Source organism: Plenodomus lingam, assembly GCF_022343315.1.
Source record: "Plenodomus lingam strain CAN1 chromosome Unknown contig_1, whole genome shotgun sequence".
Lineage (NCBI taxonomy): Eukaryota > Fungi > Ascomycota > Dothideomycetes > Pleosporales > Leptosphaeriaceae > Plenodomus > Plenodomus lingam.
Genome location: NW_027093927.1, coordinates 1656603 through 1669866, shown reverse-complemented (window position 1 = coordinate 1669866; position 13264 = coordinate 1656603). Strand labels below are relative to the sequence as shown.

The 13264-nt window shown below is 50.9% G+C and overlaps 7 protein-coding genes across 7 annotated transcripts; 4 read left to right on the top strand and 3 right to left on the bottom strand.

The window, feature by feature from the left end:
• Positions 1–774: 774 nt before the first annotated feature.
• Positions 775–1059, top strand: IAQ61_000448 (uncharacterized protein; the record flags this gene model as incomplete). Its single annotated transcript, XM_003835585.2, has 1 exon — positions 775–1059. The coding sequence occupies one exon, from the start codon at positions 775–777 to the stop codon at positions 1057–1059; it is 285 nt and encodes a 94-aa protein (XP_003835633.2).
• A 318-nt stretch (positions 1060–1377) lies between these two features.
• On the top strand, positions 1378–3394 carry IAQ61_000447 (uncharacterized protein; the record flags this gene model as incomplete). The annotated part of the gene is made up of 2 exons (XM_003835584.2): positions 1378–1653; positions 1772–3394. 2 exons carry the CDS (start codon positions 1378–1380, stop codon positions 3392–3394), a joined length of 1899 nt encoding a protein of 632 aa, XP_003835632.2.
• Positions 3395–5065: 1671 nt separating this feature from the next.
• IAQ61_000446 (uncharacterized protein) lies at positions 5066–5263 on the bottom strand (the record flags this gene model as incomplete). Its single annotated transcript, XM_066094677.1, has 1 exon — positions 5066–5263. One exon carries the CDS (start codon positions 5261–5263, stop codon positions 5066–5068), a length of 198 nt encoding a protein of 65 aa, XP_065955530.1.
• Positions 5264–6252: 989 nt separating this feature from the next.
• Positions 6253–6897, bottom strand: IAQ61_000445 (uncharacterized protein; the record flags this gene model as incomplete). The annotated part of the gene is made up of 3 exons (XM_066094676.1): positions 6803–6897; positions 6450–6740; positions 6253–6276 (listed from the first exon to the last, which is right to left on the bottom strand). Exons 1-3 carry the CDS (start codon positions 6812–6814, stop codon positions 6253–6255), a joined length of 327 nt encoding a protein of 108 aa, XP_065955529.1. The 5' UTR covers positions 6815–6897.
• Positions 6898–6933: 36 nt separating this feature from the next.
• Positions 6934–9567, top strand: IAQ61_000444 (uncharacterized protein). The gene is made up of 4 exons (XM_003835580.2): positions 6934–8119; positions 8176–8352; positions 8482–9014; positions 9153–9567. The coding sequence occupies exons 1-4, from the start codon at positions 7714–7716 to the stop codon at positions 9471–9473; spliced, it is 1437 nt and encodes a 478-aa protein (XP_003835628.2). The 5' UTR covers positions 6934–7713; the 3' UTR covers positions 9474–9567.
• Positions 9568–10454: 887 nt separating this feature from the next.
• IAQ61_000443 (uncharacterized protein) lies at positions 10455–11683 on the top strand (the record flags this gene model as incomplete). Its single annotated transcript, XM_003835579.1, has 2 exons — positions 10455–11144; positions 11201–11683. 2 exons carry the CDS (start codon positions 10455–10457, stop codon positions 11681–11683), a joined length of 1173 nt encoding a protein of 390 aa, XP_003835627.1.
• Positions 11684–11804: 121 nt separating this feature from the next.
• IAQ61_000442 (uncharacterized protein) lies at positions 11805–12969 on the bottom strand (the record flags this gene model as incomplete). Its single annotated transcript, XM_003835578.1, has 2 exons — positions 11805–12661; positions 12717–12969. 2 exons carry the CDS (start codon positions 12967–12969, stop codon positions 11805–11807), a joined length of 1110 nt encoding a protein of 369 aa, XP_003835626.1.
• Between the last annotated feature and the right edge of the window lie 295 nt (positions 12970–13264).

The window sequence follows — 13264 nt, the reverse complement described above, 5'->3', positions numbered from 1 at the left end:
GGCGGGGCCAGGTGGAGGTTTGCACAGCGCAAACAAAGTTTTCGGCGTTCCAACAACCCTGTAACGGCACCAGTCTCAAACTTTGAACTATGGGTGACGAGTTGACGAGTGGAGGAGAGCTCAGAGCACCATCTCCCCAGCCTTAATTGCACTTTTTCACGACCGCGTCAATCCCTGATTGGCCCGCGATAGCGATCAAACTTCCACGCTCTGACGTTCCAAGGACATCGGCAGGGCTTGCTCAGAACGGAAGCGTCGTGCTTCCTACCTTGCAACTCGGCTGAAATCTAGAGTCTATCATCCTCCCCTGTGAAGCTTGAGCTCGGCGCCGTTTGTGACTCCCTGGCGAGCCAGGATTCTGGCCTCGCGCAGTAGTCGATAGGAGACTCTGCGCTGTGGTGTCACACCCATTCCTTCGCTTCACAATTTGACAGCGCCCAAAGCGGCACACTCCCGGAGCCAGCTGTTTGAGGCTTTCGACTAAGCTCCCCTACCGTACACAGTCGCATGAGTTCTTGCTCAGGATCAGTCGGTCCCTCCACGTGGATATGGTCTCTTACCCACATGCCCATTCGTGCGCACTTTGTATATATACTACCTGCCCACCCTAACTCCTGGTCTCGTGCACCCTGCCGAACTAGCCGTCATTCTCCCTGCGAACTATTCTCGAGAGAGCTTCGCCTTTCCTATCTCTTTCCACACTACTTCCATCTTTTGCTCCTGCCTCTCCTGATCAGCCACCTTATTCCCGCAAATTACACTGCATCCATCGACATGGGTGGAAACACCGAATATATAGCAGGCCATGGCTACCTCTCCCTCGCTCAAGCCGTCCATGTTGCTCAGAACAGTGAAGGAGGTGTTGATCAACGACTCGCCCAATACCTAGAAAGACGACTAGCCGACGTATGGTCCAAACTCAACGCTCAACCTCACACATACATACTCCCGTCAGACGAATTCGCCTTGATAAACTACTACCGGACACGCTTTGGTGACAACGAAATCGTCAGAACCGCTACAATGCGCTTCTGGGACAATCACAAAGGCCCTCAATAAGCACATTGCTCGTCGGGGTTAATTATTTTTGGGTTCACAAGGTACACAATGGCTCCTACTTTGTTTTGCGTTCGCACGTGCTGATGAGCTGCAGACAGCAAACATACCTAATTTAGCGAGTCTTCTATTTTGGCGTTTAGCGACCTGCAACCTCTCCGGCCTTTCTCGCACGATACCTTTGATTACGGAGTCATCGGAGTTTCTTCGCGACAGAGCATTTCATTAGTCGGTCCGCCGTAAAGGGGCAAACGTTATATATTCATTGAGTAGCGAACGAGTTTTTGTCAAGCCTCAGTCGACGGGTTCACAGCAATGAAGATGGGCCAATTCCCCGAACCGGAGGCAGCTGCTAAAGCATCTTTACATTTTCTGACCATCTTGCTAATGTTGATCCCGCTTGCTCATACTACCGTCGCATCTCATATCGCTCAAAGAGACTTTGATAGCCACATGGATCCCTGGTCGAGCTTGGATGCGAACGACTCGTCTCCCTTAGAATGCCTGCAGGTCGCACCTCCAGTTTTGAGCCCAGCTGGGGGATGTCAGCAGACGCTGATGATCCACACTTTTGCTCAATCTTACGGACAGCCCTTCGTAGGCAAGTGATTTCATCCCACAGCATTTTGTGTGTCTTACGCAGTGTGTGATGCAGTAATATGATGCCATCCGTGGCAATGTGTTGGAAAGCTTCGCTAATTCCATTGCAGGCGAGTACAGTCCGCCTGCGTGCGGGTTCAATCGAATCACCATTAACTTCACCGTAACGTCTACAGGACGACAATTCGATAGACTCGCGCTGATGTATCTCGGCGACACCGAGGTTTTTCGTACATCAACTGCAGAGCCTACCAAGAATGGAATCATTTGGACCTATGTAAAAGACATGAGTGCTTATCTTTCCTTGTTCAGCTCGCCACAGAAAGTAATTTTCGATCTGGGAAACGCTGTCAATCAAAACTATACTGGCCTTTGGGATACCACGCTTACCGCAACGTTTTTCTCCGCCAAAGACGACATACACCCTGCTGATTTGATCGTCCCTGTTTCGGCTCGGCGATCCGCTGACAGCGCCGCAAGCGCGTTCATCATTCCTGAGACACGAGCAAGGAATACTTTCAGTCTCCCTCAAAACATGAAGAAAGCAGTATTTTCGGTATCAGCCTGTGGGCAAGCTGAAGAAGAGTTCTGGTGGGCCAATGTCCTTACTTCTGATCTCAATGCCTTTGGAAATGAAACTACGCTTTATGGTCACTCCGCGTTCAGAGAAATCCAAGTACTCATCGATGGACACTTGGCAGGCGTGGTGTGGCCTTTTCCCATCATTTTTACTGGGGGTGTTGTCCCCGGATTTTGGAGGCCCATTGTAGGAATTGACGCATTCGATCTCAAAGAGGATGAGATCGACATTACGCCCTTTATACCCATGTTAAGTGATGGCGAAGATCACTCGTTCGAGATCCTTGTCTTGGGCGTTGAAGACGATGGCTACAGTGATCCCACGGTACAAGCTGTTGTCGGAAGTAATTGGATAGTGACCGGCAAAATTTTTCTATGGCTGGACAGCGATTCTTCTACAGCATTTGGCAATCCTCCGATCATTTCAGCTCCTAAGCCCTCGATAAAACTACAATCAACGAGAAAATATGGCGCAAATGGAACAGTTAGCTCCTTAGACTACTCGATTAAGGTGAATCGCAACATATATATTGAGTCCACGATGGATATCCTGGCTGGTCCCGAGACCGTATACTGGAAACAAGATCTTGTCTTCGCAAACACCGCCACACTCAGCAATAAAGGCAACGACCAAATCGTAGAGCAAAGCACCAAAGGAACTGATACAGCGTCTTCAAGCTATGTCAGAACTTTCTCGTATCCCCTGCAAATCAACTCTTCATACAACGCTCCCGCTCACGGAAACGTGACTATTAACGGAAGCTTCGATAGGGCGAAGATCAGCCACCAGCTCAGCGATCTGGCTTTCCCCAATGACTATAAGACCTTTGACTATTACTATGCTCGCCCTGCTGTAGCATCGGTACCAAGGTTATCGGGCTCAAACGTCCACAATTGGCAGAAAGGCATGGCGAGGTATACTTCCGACCCTTCCGCGAACGTGAAGACGTCAGACAGTTTTGGTAGCACAGAACAGCGATGCACGTTGACAGGTGTTGGTGGTACCTCGATCGCCGTGGTCCAGGGTGATACAGGCGATGGTCGCACGACAAGTCTCGGCCAAACCGATGAGTTGTGGGAGAGGCACATGAAAGCCACCAATAGCACGATAGACTTCGATGAGCAGCGTTTCAGTGGTCAGGCTGAAGCGGAGAAATAGTGCCGTCGCATCCGTCTTTCGGTGAAACAATCGAGGCTGGTGGCTTGGTTGAATAACTCCAAGGAATGGGTGCGGGCACATTCGGGACAAGGGCCTTGGCAGGCAATCATCGGAATGGGGAGACAAGATGCAAAGGGCGGGCCTACCGGACGTATAGGCGGTGTGATACTATAGGTAACAGATATCGTGATGGTCGTGCTGTGCCACATTCATGTCAGACCGATTGAGCCAGCTACACATCACGTTGATCAGCCCCACACTGCTATTCTCCGTGATCTTACTGTTACACGTCTCCCCACATGACAGGGGCTTAACGTCTATGCAGCTGGTCAATCCAGTCCAGTTTCAGTTGAGAGTGTGGAGTCGTCAAAGGCGATGTGGTACAGCATAGCTGGACCTACCCAAATCTTCACTTCGACTTTCACGACATGTGTATCGTGGTAGCTGTCAGTCTACTTTCAGCAACTCGTTGACGCGTAGCAATGACGTGGCACAGCATCGAGACTCGTCAAAAGATGCCGCATCTGCAGCGAACTTTGCCGAACCCCTGAGCCGATGGTAAGCCTTATCTTCTTTACTGTAATGTACACCGTCAGCAAATCATCTTGTATGTCTGTTTGCTCCAACAAGCATACCCACGCACGCTTCCACGCTTCCATCACAGAGTATCAAGGTATTTTGAGGACTTCCAAAAACACTCTGTTTTGCTCACGTCTCTAAAAGAAAAGAAAAAGAAAAGGGGACGAACTTGTGGGATTTCAATCATCCGTCGGTTCCCCTCGCAAGTATGCTCTTTCACATGTGCCTGCCTGCACGATGGTCTTACCCCGCTCTATAGAGCGTGCAGTATAGTAACTATTCGAGTCGGCGGAAAGTCGAGGATCAATCTCAGTGATCTGCACATAGACGTTTCTCTCCGACGCAGCCCTCCCCTATCACGATCAATTCTGAGGGGCTTTTCTTCTTCTTTTGTGGACATGGATGTAGAGCACCCCATTGCTGATGCAAGCCTAGGTAATGTCATTTACTTTGCTAATAGTGCTATGGATGGAATTTCGGCGACGAGGTTGTCGAGCAATGGCGCCGGAGACCTGAGGACAAGGCAGAAGGACCGCCGGAGCGGGACCAAAGACTAACACAGCGTACTATGCCTCCACTTTGACCAGTATCAGGTGGGTGGGAAATCAGGGTACACATATTGTACTAGTAGTACAGGTGGTAAATCGGCTGGAGAAGATATCGAACGGTACCGGTATCGTGATCTTGGCAACTGCACCACCACACCACACACACGGCGCTTGGGTATGTCTACCTCTTGTGGGAATTTGTACATAGGTACCTACCTACGTGTCTAGGCCACACACCCACGAGCGCGCTTAATCAATCCATGCAACCCATCCATCCGCCTGTTCTTGGCTCCTTTTGCCGGTACTTTACCGGGCGTGCCGTTATCCGCTCGCGCATATAGGTAGCGGGAGATTTTCGCAACGATGCTGGCCGCGGCCTGCGGCGTTATTACATACCTACGGTAGTGGTGAAACTCGGCAAAAGTCAGGGGAAGAGGGGGAGGGGGAGAGGAACCACGGTCCCCAGACGTTGTTGATGCCTGAGGCCCAAGACGTGGAGTTGCGGGCGGCTGGCGAGTCATGGGGGGAGTGACGTGATGATTGATCATCCATCCAGTCTGTCGAGTTGGTGTCTTCGTGTCTTCGCCCTCTTTTCGCTCTGCCGCGCATGCTTGTCTCTCTGCTTCTTGTTCACAAGGTTTGATGGCGGGGTGAAGATGGGCCATGTGAGCTGCTTCCTACCTTGCCCAGCCTGTAGATCCCGCGTTTTGAGGAAAGGATATCTCCCCGAGACTTTGTTCATTAAGATTGAAGGCTCATCGGTCTTGACGTCTTTTCCGGACTACGGGCGTCAGCGACGGCTAGCATTGCTGGGTGGGTAGGCCTGAGAATGGCAGCAAGTGTCCATCTTGGATCTCGTGAGCACGCACTGCGTCCCTAGTCGTCGTTCGTCTGACATGGTGGTGGGCGTCCATGTGCCAGTCAGCCCTACAACCCAGTACGTAGGTGCAAGTCGGGGAAGCGAAGTCCTGGGTCGTCCCTGATTCTTGGTCTTTTCCGAGAGCCAGACTTTCTCGCTTGCTGATCCCATACCATGAATGGACTGGGGAACGGGCCCTACGGTATCGGTCTTGGACTGGAGGCCAAGTCTTTTGACATGCAATTGCTCGTACAGAAACTTTATTTGTGAACGCTGACTGATGCGGTGTCATACACTTGGCACGGCCGTTCATCTGCCGTTTTCGGTGCGATGTGGACGCGGCATTGAACCCTTTCGCTTGCATTCCACTGAATGCCTCCCTCGTGAGACGGAACATTGCGTTGAAGGTTTTCGGCGCATCTTCGAGAACATGGGGGCTGCTCTTGGCTGACAAGACAAGCGACGAAATCACCACAGGACAGGTCAGGGCGGCACGAACTACGGTAGGCCACGCCCATTAACTAAAATCGCTTCGAGGTTTGGGGAATTCCACCGAGTAGTAACCGCGTCAAGAAAAAAGACTCTTTGACGTGCATCCTCCCCTACCATGGCAGGACTTGCATGTTTCAACTGTCTCGTATCAAATCTCAAAATAGAGCAGTGTTGACTGCACATATTGTCACTCCCTGCACACTGGCCTTGTCGCTGTCGTCCTGGATTGGTCACGAGTACTGACAGGCCGAATTGCCCTTGCTATCAGTGGCTTTTCACGCTATTCCACTGACGATGGGGGCCCGTATTAGAAATCGCTCGTCTGTCTACTAGGTATGGTACCTATACCTACCTATATAACTGGTGTATATAGGAACACCCTAGTCCGATGGTATGTCTCGGATCTTTAGATGCTGATAGCCTCCGTGCGATAGCCAGCGCGATGTACTATTGATCGATATATCGATCTTATCTGGCATGCATGTGCTCTGACTTATTGAAGCTTCAAATCCTTCAAACAAAGTATGATGGTATGTACCGGTGTCAGAAGGCGGGAGAGTCGGCAGTGAAGACTGACTCGAGAGTGTGCTGTCATCGTATCTGTAGGCACATCGGTGATGACGTTGAAGAAACCGACCGAGTATTGGCATGTGTGAGGAGTTGAAAGAAGAGGCATTACATTTGTAGTCAGAGCTAGTCGTCTGGTTCCATAACTTGTCACGCCATAACGTGGGGCCCAGCGGTGAGTCCTGAACCTTGGGCCTGGCACACGGCTGTATCCATAGTGGTACCTCTGACTTGGGAAACCCCGGTCTCGTATTGCGGCAACTCCAAAGACATGGAGAACCATGAACTGTACTCGATAGAACTACTGTGTACAGAGGTTGCCAAAATTCTGCTCACCAGGGCGATGCATTATGGGAGACTTACCCAAGGTAGCATTGCGCCATGGCGACAGTGCGTACGCAGTGCATAGCCATACGACCGAGACACATGGTTAGCGGCTGGGTAGTCTTCAGGTATACCTACTCTATGGAGTAGATGTACACGTGGCTTCTACAAGATGTTATTAGATAGAGGTCTCCCCGCAATGCCTATAGTAGTATTCCTAACGCGAAGATGAGTATCTGCACAACATGGGATACCGCACCCTGTTTCTTTACAAACCCACATCCATGACCAGTGTAGTTGGCAAGTAAAGCCACTTCAGCATACCTACATGTTCACGTGCGGCTACATATTTCCAAACGAACCGGCGGAATGCCCAGATATTTCCATAGTCCAAGGCAGGAGGATATCCGAGGGCTAGCTACCTACCACGGATAAGCACAACGGAAGGCTTTATCAAGTATAGGACAGAATTCGGGATGAGGCCAACATTACCAAAATCTGCCAACTGTTCGCTTGATGCGCAGTGCGGGGTGTTAACGGTATCGCAGGTTGCCCATAGTAAACGTCATCACTTTTTTTATTGTCTTTTTTATGCCCACCACAACCCCAAGACATGCAAATTCAGATTGAAGGAAATGAAGCCCTGGGGAAGAGAAGTTCATGTCCTCTGAATGCTACCTCTATGATGTGGGCAGCAAGGCCAAGAATCAAGCGCCTTATGGGACCGTAATCCAACCGCCAAGCTCGCGAACCACTGGAGAACAATGGAGCAGTGGAGAGGCTGATAGTTGCGTGTGTGTGACTCGCCAGCCTCGAATTTGCCGCCTTCCTGATGCATGTGTAGCGCCCACCATGCCATCGCTTCAACACTGTCCATCTTCTCGTTCGCCTACCGTCCGTCATGTCTCAGTCAACGACACCTCCCCAGTTCCGAACGTTCATGATCAGCGATGACTTTGTCGCCGCTTTCAGACCCTATCAAAGACGATGACAAAGCCAACCGGCAGTCGACGTTGCACGGCCTTATCGCAGAAGATGCTGTTAAACCCGGTGGCGGGAAACCCGAAAATGCGCTGAGTGTTCATCGTGGGCCGATACGAGTGCCCTCCCCGGACCCGTCTGTGTTGTCAATGGATGATTCGAATAACATTCGCTATGCAAGGACTTTGAATGTCGAACCTTTGAGACAGGGGGGGTTCCAGGCTTTGCAGCATCGGGCCAAGGTGCGGACCTGGAGAGAAAGTGTCCATGGGTTTTGGCTAGCGAACAAGGGTCTGGCTCTTGTTTTGATATCACAGTTCTTTGGGACGCTGATGAATGTTACTGCGCGTATGCTGGAGATGGAGGGAAATAATGGTATGGGCAAAAGATCAGCCCGATGGAGAACACTTCATGTCTAACGATATCTATAGGCAAGGGCTACCATCCCTTTCAGATTCTCTTTGCTCGAATGAGCATCACCTCGATAGCCTCTTCATACTACATGTGGTACAAAAAGACGGAACACTTTCCCTTTGGCATGAGAGAAGTACGCTCGCTCCTTGTCGCTCGAGGTCTCCTTGGATTCTTTGGTGTCTTTGGGATGTACTGTAAGTCTGCCGCCATGGTGACTGTTTCACTGCACATAAACACCTTGAACAGAATCAAAAATCAAATGAGGTTCCGTCAGAACATTTTTACACTGCTACATAATCACCCCCCAATCTAACCCGTCCCAGACTCCCTCCTCTACCTCCCCCTCGCAGACGCAACCGTAATAACCTTCCTGGCCCCCTCGCTCGCCTGCTGGGCATGTTCCTACCTCATCGCCGAACCCTTTACCCGCATGGAGCAAATCGCCGCCTACATCTCCCTCTTCGGCGTCATCCTCATCGCCCGCCCCTTCTCCTTCTTCACCGCAATCTCCCACCCCATACCCTCCGCCAGCGAAGACGCCACCTCCCCCTCAAACACGACTGCAGTTCCACCCGACAGACTTGCAGCAGACTACGACGCCGTGACGCCCATGCAGCGCGCTACCGCAGTCGGCATAGCCATGCTCGGTGTTGTTGGGGCTGCGGGGGCATACACGACGATTCGCTGGATAGGCAAGAGGGCGCATCCGCTCATCTCGGTCAACTATTTTGCAGTGTGGTGTACACTCGTTAGTATCGTTGCCATGCTCAGTCTTCCAGGCGTGGGCTTCTTGCTCCCCCGCTCGCTGAAGGATTGGTGTTATCTCGTGTTTCTGGGTCTGTGTGGCTTCATCATGGTACGTTGATCTTTTTCTTGGGTTTCTCTTCTTCCTTTTTTGCTGTCTCGACTAGCCAATGGGAGATAGTGCGTCAAACAGCACAACGTATTTGATATGAACTACGCCCACTAACACACCACCCCCTTTCTTTTCCAGCAATTCCTCCTAGCCGCAGGCCTCCAGTACGAAAAATCCTCCCGTGCAACAAATATGGTGTACATGCAGATGCTCTTCGCCCTCACCTTTGACAAACTCATCTGGGGCACGACACCAGGTACGCTTTCCATCATCGGGTCCTCGCTGATCCTCGGGTCGGCAATCTACGTCGCTATGAATAAGGAGCAGCCGCGGGAGAAGGCGGAGGCGAGGCGTCGCGGGGATGCAGGTGGAGATGGGGATGAGGAAGTGGGGTTGATAGGTGGAGAAGAAGAAGAGGAGGAGGAGGGTGAGGAAATTGGCATGAGGCCGTTGACGTGATAGAGGAGGTGTTGGATATGTGTAGTTGGGCAACAGACGTGGTAGTCATAGAATATACAGTAGACAGCATCAACAAGATCATCGCAGTTCCTGGCTTCTATCGAGATGTAATCTTTGAGTACATCAACACAACCCCATGCATACATGCATTTACAACCAACACATCCAGCTAGTCGCATTGCATCGCATCAGAACATGAATATCATATCGAGTACCATGCATCGCACTTTGTCATCCCCTATGCCTCTGTACTCCGCCTATGCTCAGATCAAGTCAGACAGAACCATACCGACCACCATCTCACTATCCATCATATCCTCCACAGAAACTCCCCTCTGATTGATAACTCATCAATAATGCAGTGCTGTATATCTCCTCCAAGACAAAAGAATGCCTGACCAAGAGTGAAAAAAGAGTGTGAGAAAGAGAAATGGCCCCACAACACCCCCCATCCTATCTAACTGCACAAAAGCCTTCCTGCCACTGTCCTCTGTGGGTAGGGGAAGTTACTGAGCAAAAATAAAGACCAGATTGATTCATCTACCAGTCACGTATGAACACCAGACCAGAGCAATATCTTTGAAAACAGCCCATGTGGTGCGGAAGAAGGGAGAACCAGTGCTACTATTTCTTTGCTCTACATATTTCTGTACGTCGTTTTGTAAGTGTAGATACTTTATTGGAGGAGGAACTGGTCAACGTCCTCACCCTCAGACTCTCACTGTCTATCTATTCGTTAGCAAGCCAGTAGACAAGCAAGCAAGTCGTCACGAAGCCATAACCCAACAACCACGCACCACAGCAATCCGCTTGCACAACCTTATTTGCAGCACGAGACACAAGGCATCGCTATAACACCCACACGAGTAATAAGAGCCCGAAATATCTAAGCCTTTCCTTGCAACAGTATCGTAATTTTCTCTCTCTCCATCCCCCAAATTTTGCACATCAGAACCATATCCAGGCCGAGAAAGTTGAATCATGCCGTTGCATCCTGACCGTCCGGGACTCAAGTGCCATGTGTATTGCAATGGCTGGGCACTGGAAGAGTACGATGCGCCGGCGCATGACGCGGTGAAACCGTTGACGGTGGTCAAGTACATTGTTGCCCAAGAAGAGGTGGAGTACCTTGCTCACGTTGAATTCGTCGAGCCGTTCCCTCATAATACGGCCGTTACGGTTCGGACCTACGTTGACGGAAAGCCTTACTCGGGGACCGTGATAAACAAACCGGCGGGAAAATCGCTTTCTGCTCTCGGATTTGAGTGGTTTAACGGTGTTGTTTGGAAGTTACGGAGGTTCAGGTTCGCCAGAACATCTATTGCAGAAAACGGACCAAGGCACTTGTCACCCACTCTTCGCAAGCAACTAAATTCTGCCGGGACCATAAGAGTAAAGCTATCCTGGTTCAAGAAAACGGGAGAGTCCTCACCATCGTCCAAGGATGGGACGTTTGATCTCATGGGAGATTTACCCAAGAAGGCTATCCTCGAAGATTATAAAAGTCATCAAACTCTCCTGGGGGAACCTGAGAGGTCGACTAAAGGATGTAACTGCGTTTACCACGGTCATTCTTTCAAATGTGCAGTATTTGAGTTTAGATATCGCTCCCATTCCCAGATCTTGGCTCTTGTCGGAAATATTCAAGAACAACAATCTCGGCCTGGGTGGGTAAGTCGAGGCTTTGGCTCAACGTATCCCTGGCCGAAGTGCTAACAGTCTCTTAGGAGCTTGATCGAACTCAGCCTAACCTCACGCAAGCGCCCATCGTCAAGCAGGAGCCCAGGATCAAGCAAGAACCCATCGTCAAAGAAGAGCCAAGCGGAGATCTTGTAATCGACCTAGTCTCAGAAGATAAAGCGACAGAAGACCAGAATCCAAATGACAAAATCTTGGTGATTATCTCGTCAGATGAAGAGTCTAGTAGCGGCGAGGAAACCAACCTGAGCCAAGTGAAAGGGGCGAAGAAGAGCATCGTAGTGAAGCAGGAGCGGAGCAAGGACGTAGAGGAGGGTGACGATACCCGAGGGCGCCGGAGAAGCAAGCGGCTGGCGGCTGGAAATGCAGTTCAGACGTATTCCCAGACCCATCCATTATGCAAGACTGAATATGCGGTAGACACCTCGATCGAGACCCGTGGAGCTCATCTGGTCATGTCCAGTGTATACATGTCTTTGATGTTCCAAATGGTGTTCATTTCGCTCTTGTGATTTGTACTGCACGCGATACAGTGTTCTTTCTTCATGCGACCCTCAATTAGTGCCTGAGCAGGTAAAGTGGTGTCTCCGCCAGAAATAATTTCGCCATGTAATTGACTCCCATCGATCATGATCAGTCATTATATTTACCTTGCGGTGTTTCTGAAGCGACGGCGTAGCTCTGTCCAGTTGATTTCTGTTTGGGTAACTTTCGCAGCAACGTAGCATTTCCAGCTCCTAGTTTACCGCCTGCCTGAGTGCTTTCCATGATGATAGCAACACGCCCATGCAAGTCGCTCAGCAGGGGGTACTCACAATCCTCCTCGGACCATATACCTGGTTTTCCATGGGAGGGATCGATGACTCCGGTGTCGACGACCCGGTGGAGTATCAAGCGTTGACCGTCGGGCAACAAGCACCATGAATCGCCAAGGGCGTTTTGGATGGTGTGAATATCTTCCAGCGGGCTTGTATTCAAGTCGATGTAGCGGTCGTTGTTGGTGATTTTGGGCGCATGATCTAGGGGCCCGTTGGAGCTTCCGTACCAGCCCGCATCTTCCCATGGAGGCATATACTTGCGCGATCTGAGAAGCTGCACAAGCATGTCTGCCCCTGTTTTCGCCAATTGTGCTTCCAGCTCACGAGCTGTTGTGCCCGCTGGAACTTGAATTCCAGGAGAAGGTGTCTGTGCCAGCACGAGGCCCTGATCAAAATGCTCCGGATGCAGTGTCTGGACCGACACACCGGTGTATTCTCGTCTTCTTAGTATGGTATGCTGAATAGGCGCGGGACCTTTCAAGTCGGGAAGGAGGGAGGGGTGAAGATTCAGACCGCCAAACTTCGCCGAGGATAGGAGTCGCGATGGAACAAGCAGACCAAAAGATACGGCTATGATGAGGTTGATGGGTGTGGGAGGTGCCCAGCCCGTGAACGTGTCAAGCGCGTAGGTGGGAAGCTTGAGCTCTTCTTCTGCCACCTTTTGGATGGGGACTGGATATGAATCAGTTGGCGTTGCTTGCCTTTTTTTGGAGGTCAAATGACTTACCTTGTCTCAATTGCTTCAGACCACGACCTGTGGGCTTGGCTGGCCGGTGAACGACATTGAGACTTCCAATGAGCTCTGGTGCATCGCGGTGCACTGCAGTAAGAGCGCGTAAAGAGGCGATGCTGAACTCGTCCGAACCGCAGAAGAGTACCTTCAAGGCATCCGAAACGTTGGATGGAGAGGCGGTAGAACTGAACCTGTGTTGTGAAGACGGTGCCAGCAAGCGGTTAGAGACTGGCAGCCTCCAAGGCATGGTGTGGTGGAGTTTTGGGGAGGGGGAGGGAGCTTTGAAGAAATGTCAAGCGTCGTCCATTAGGTAGGTACAGTAGATAGGGATGGATGGATGGATGGATGGATGGATGGATGGATGGATGGAGGGATGGATGGATGGATGGATGGATGGAGGGGGTGGGGCAACAGTCCTCGAACCCCCCTCGGTGAAGCGGCGACATTGATTTGGAGTCTAGATGGCTCGCACCGTTTCAAATCGTCCAGAGTGTCGGGTTGCTGATCATCGAGTAGAAACTTACAAGTGTCAGTCATCGCGG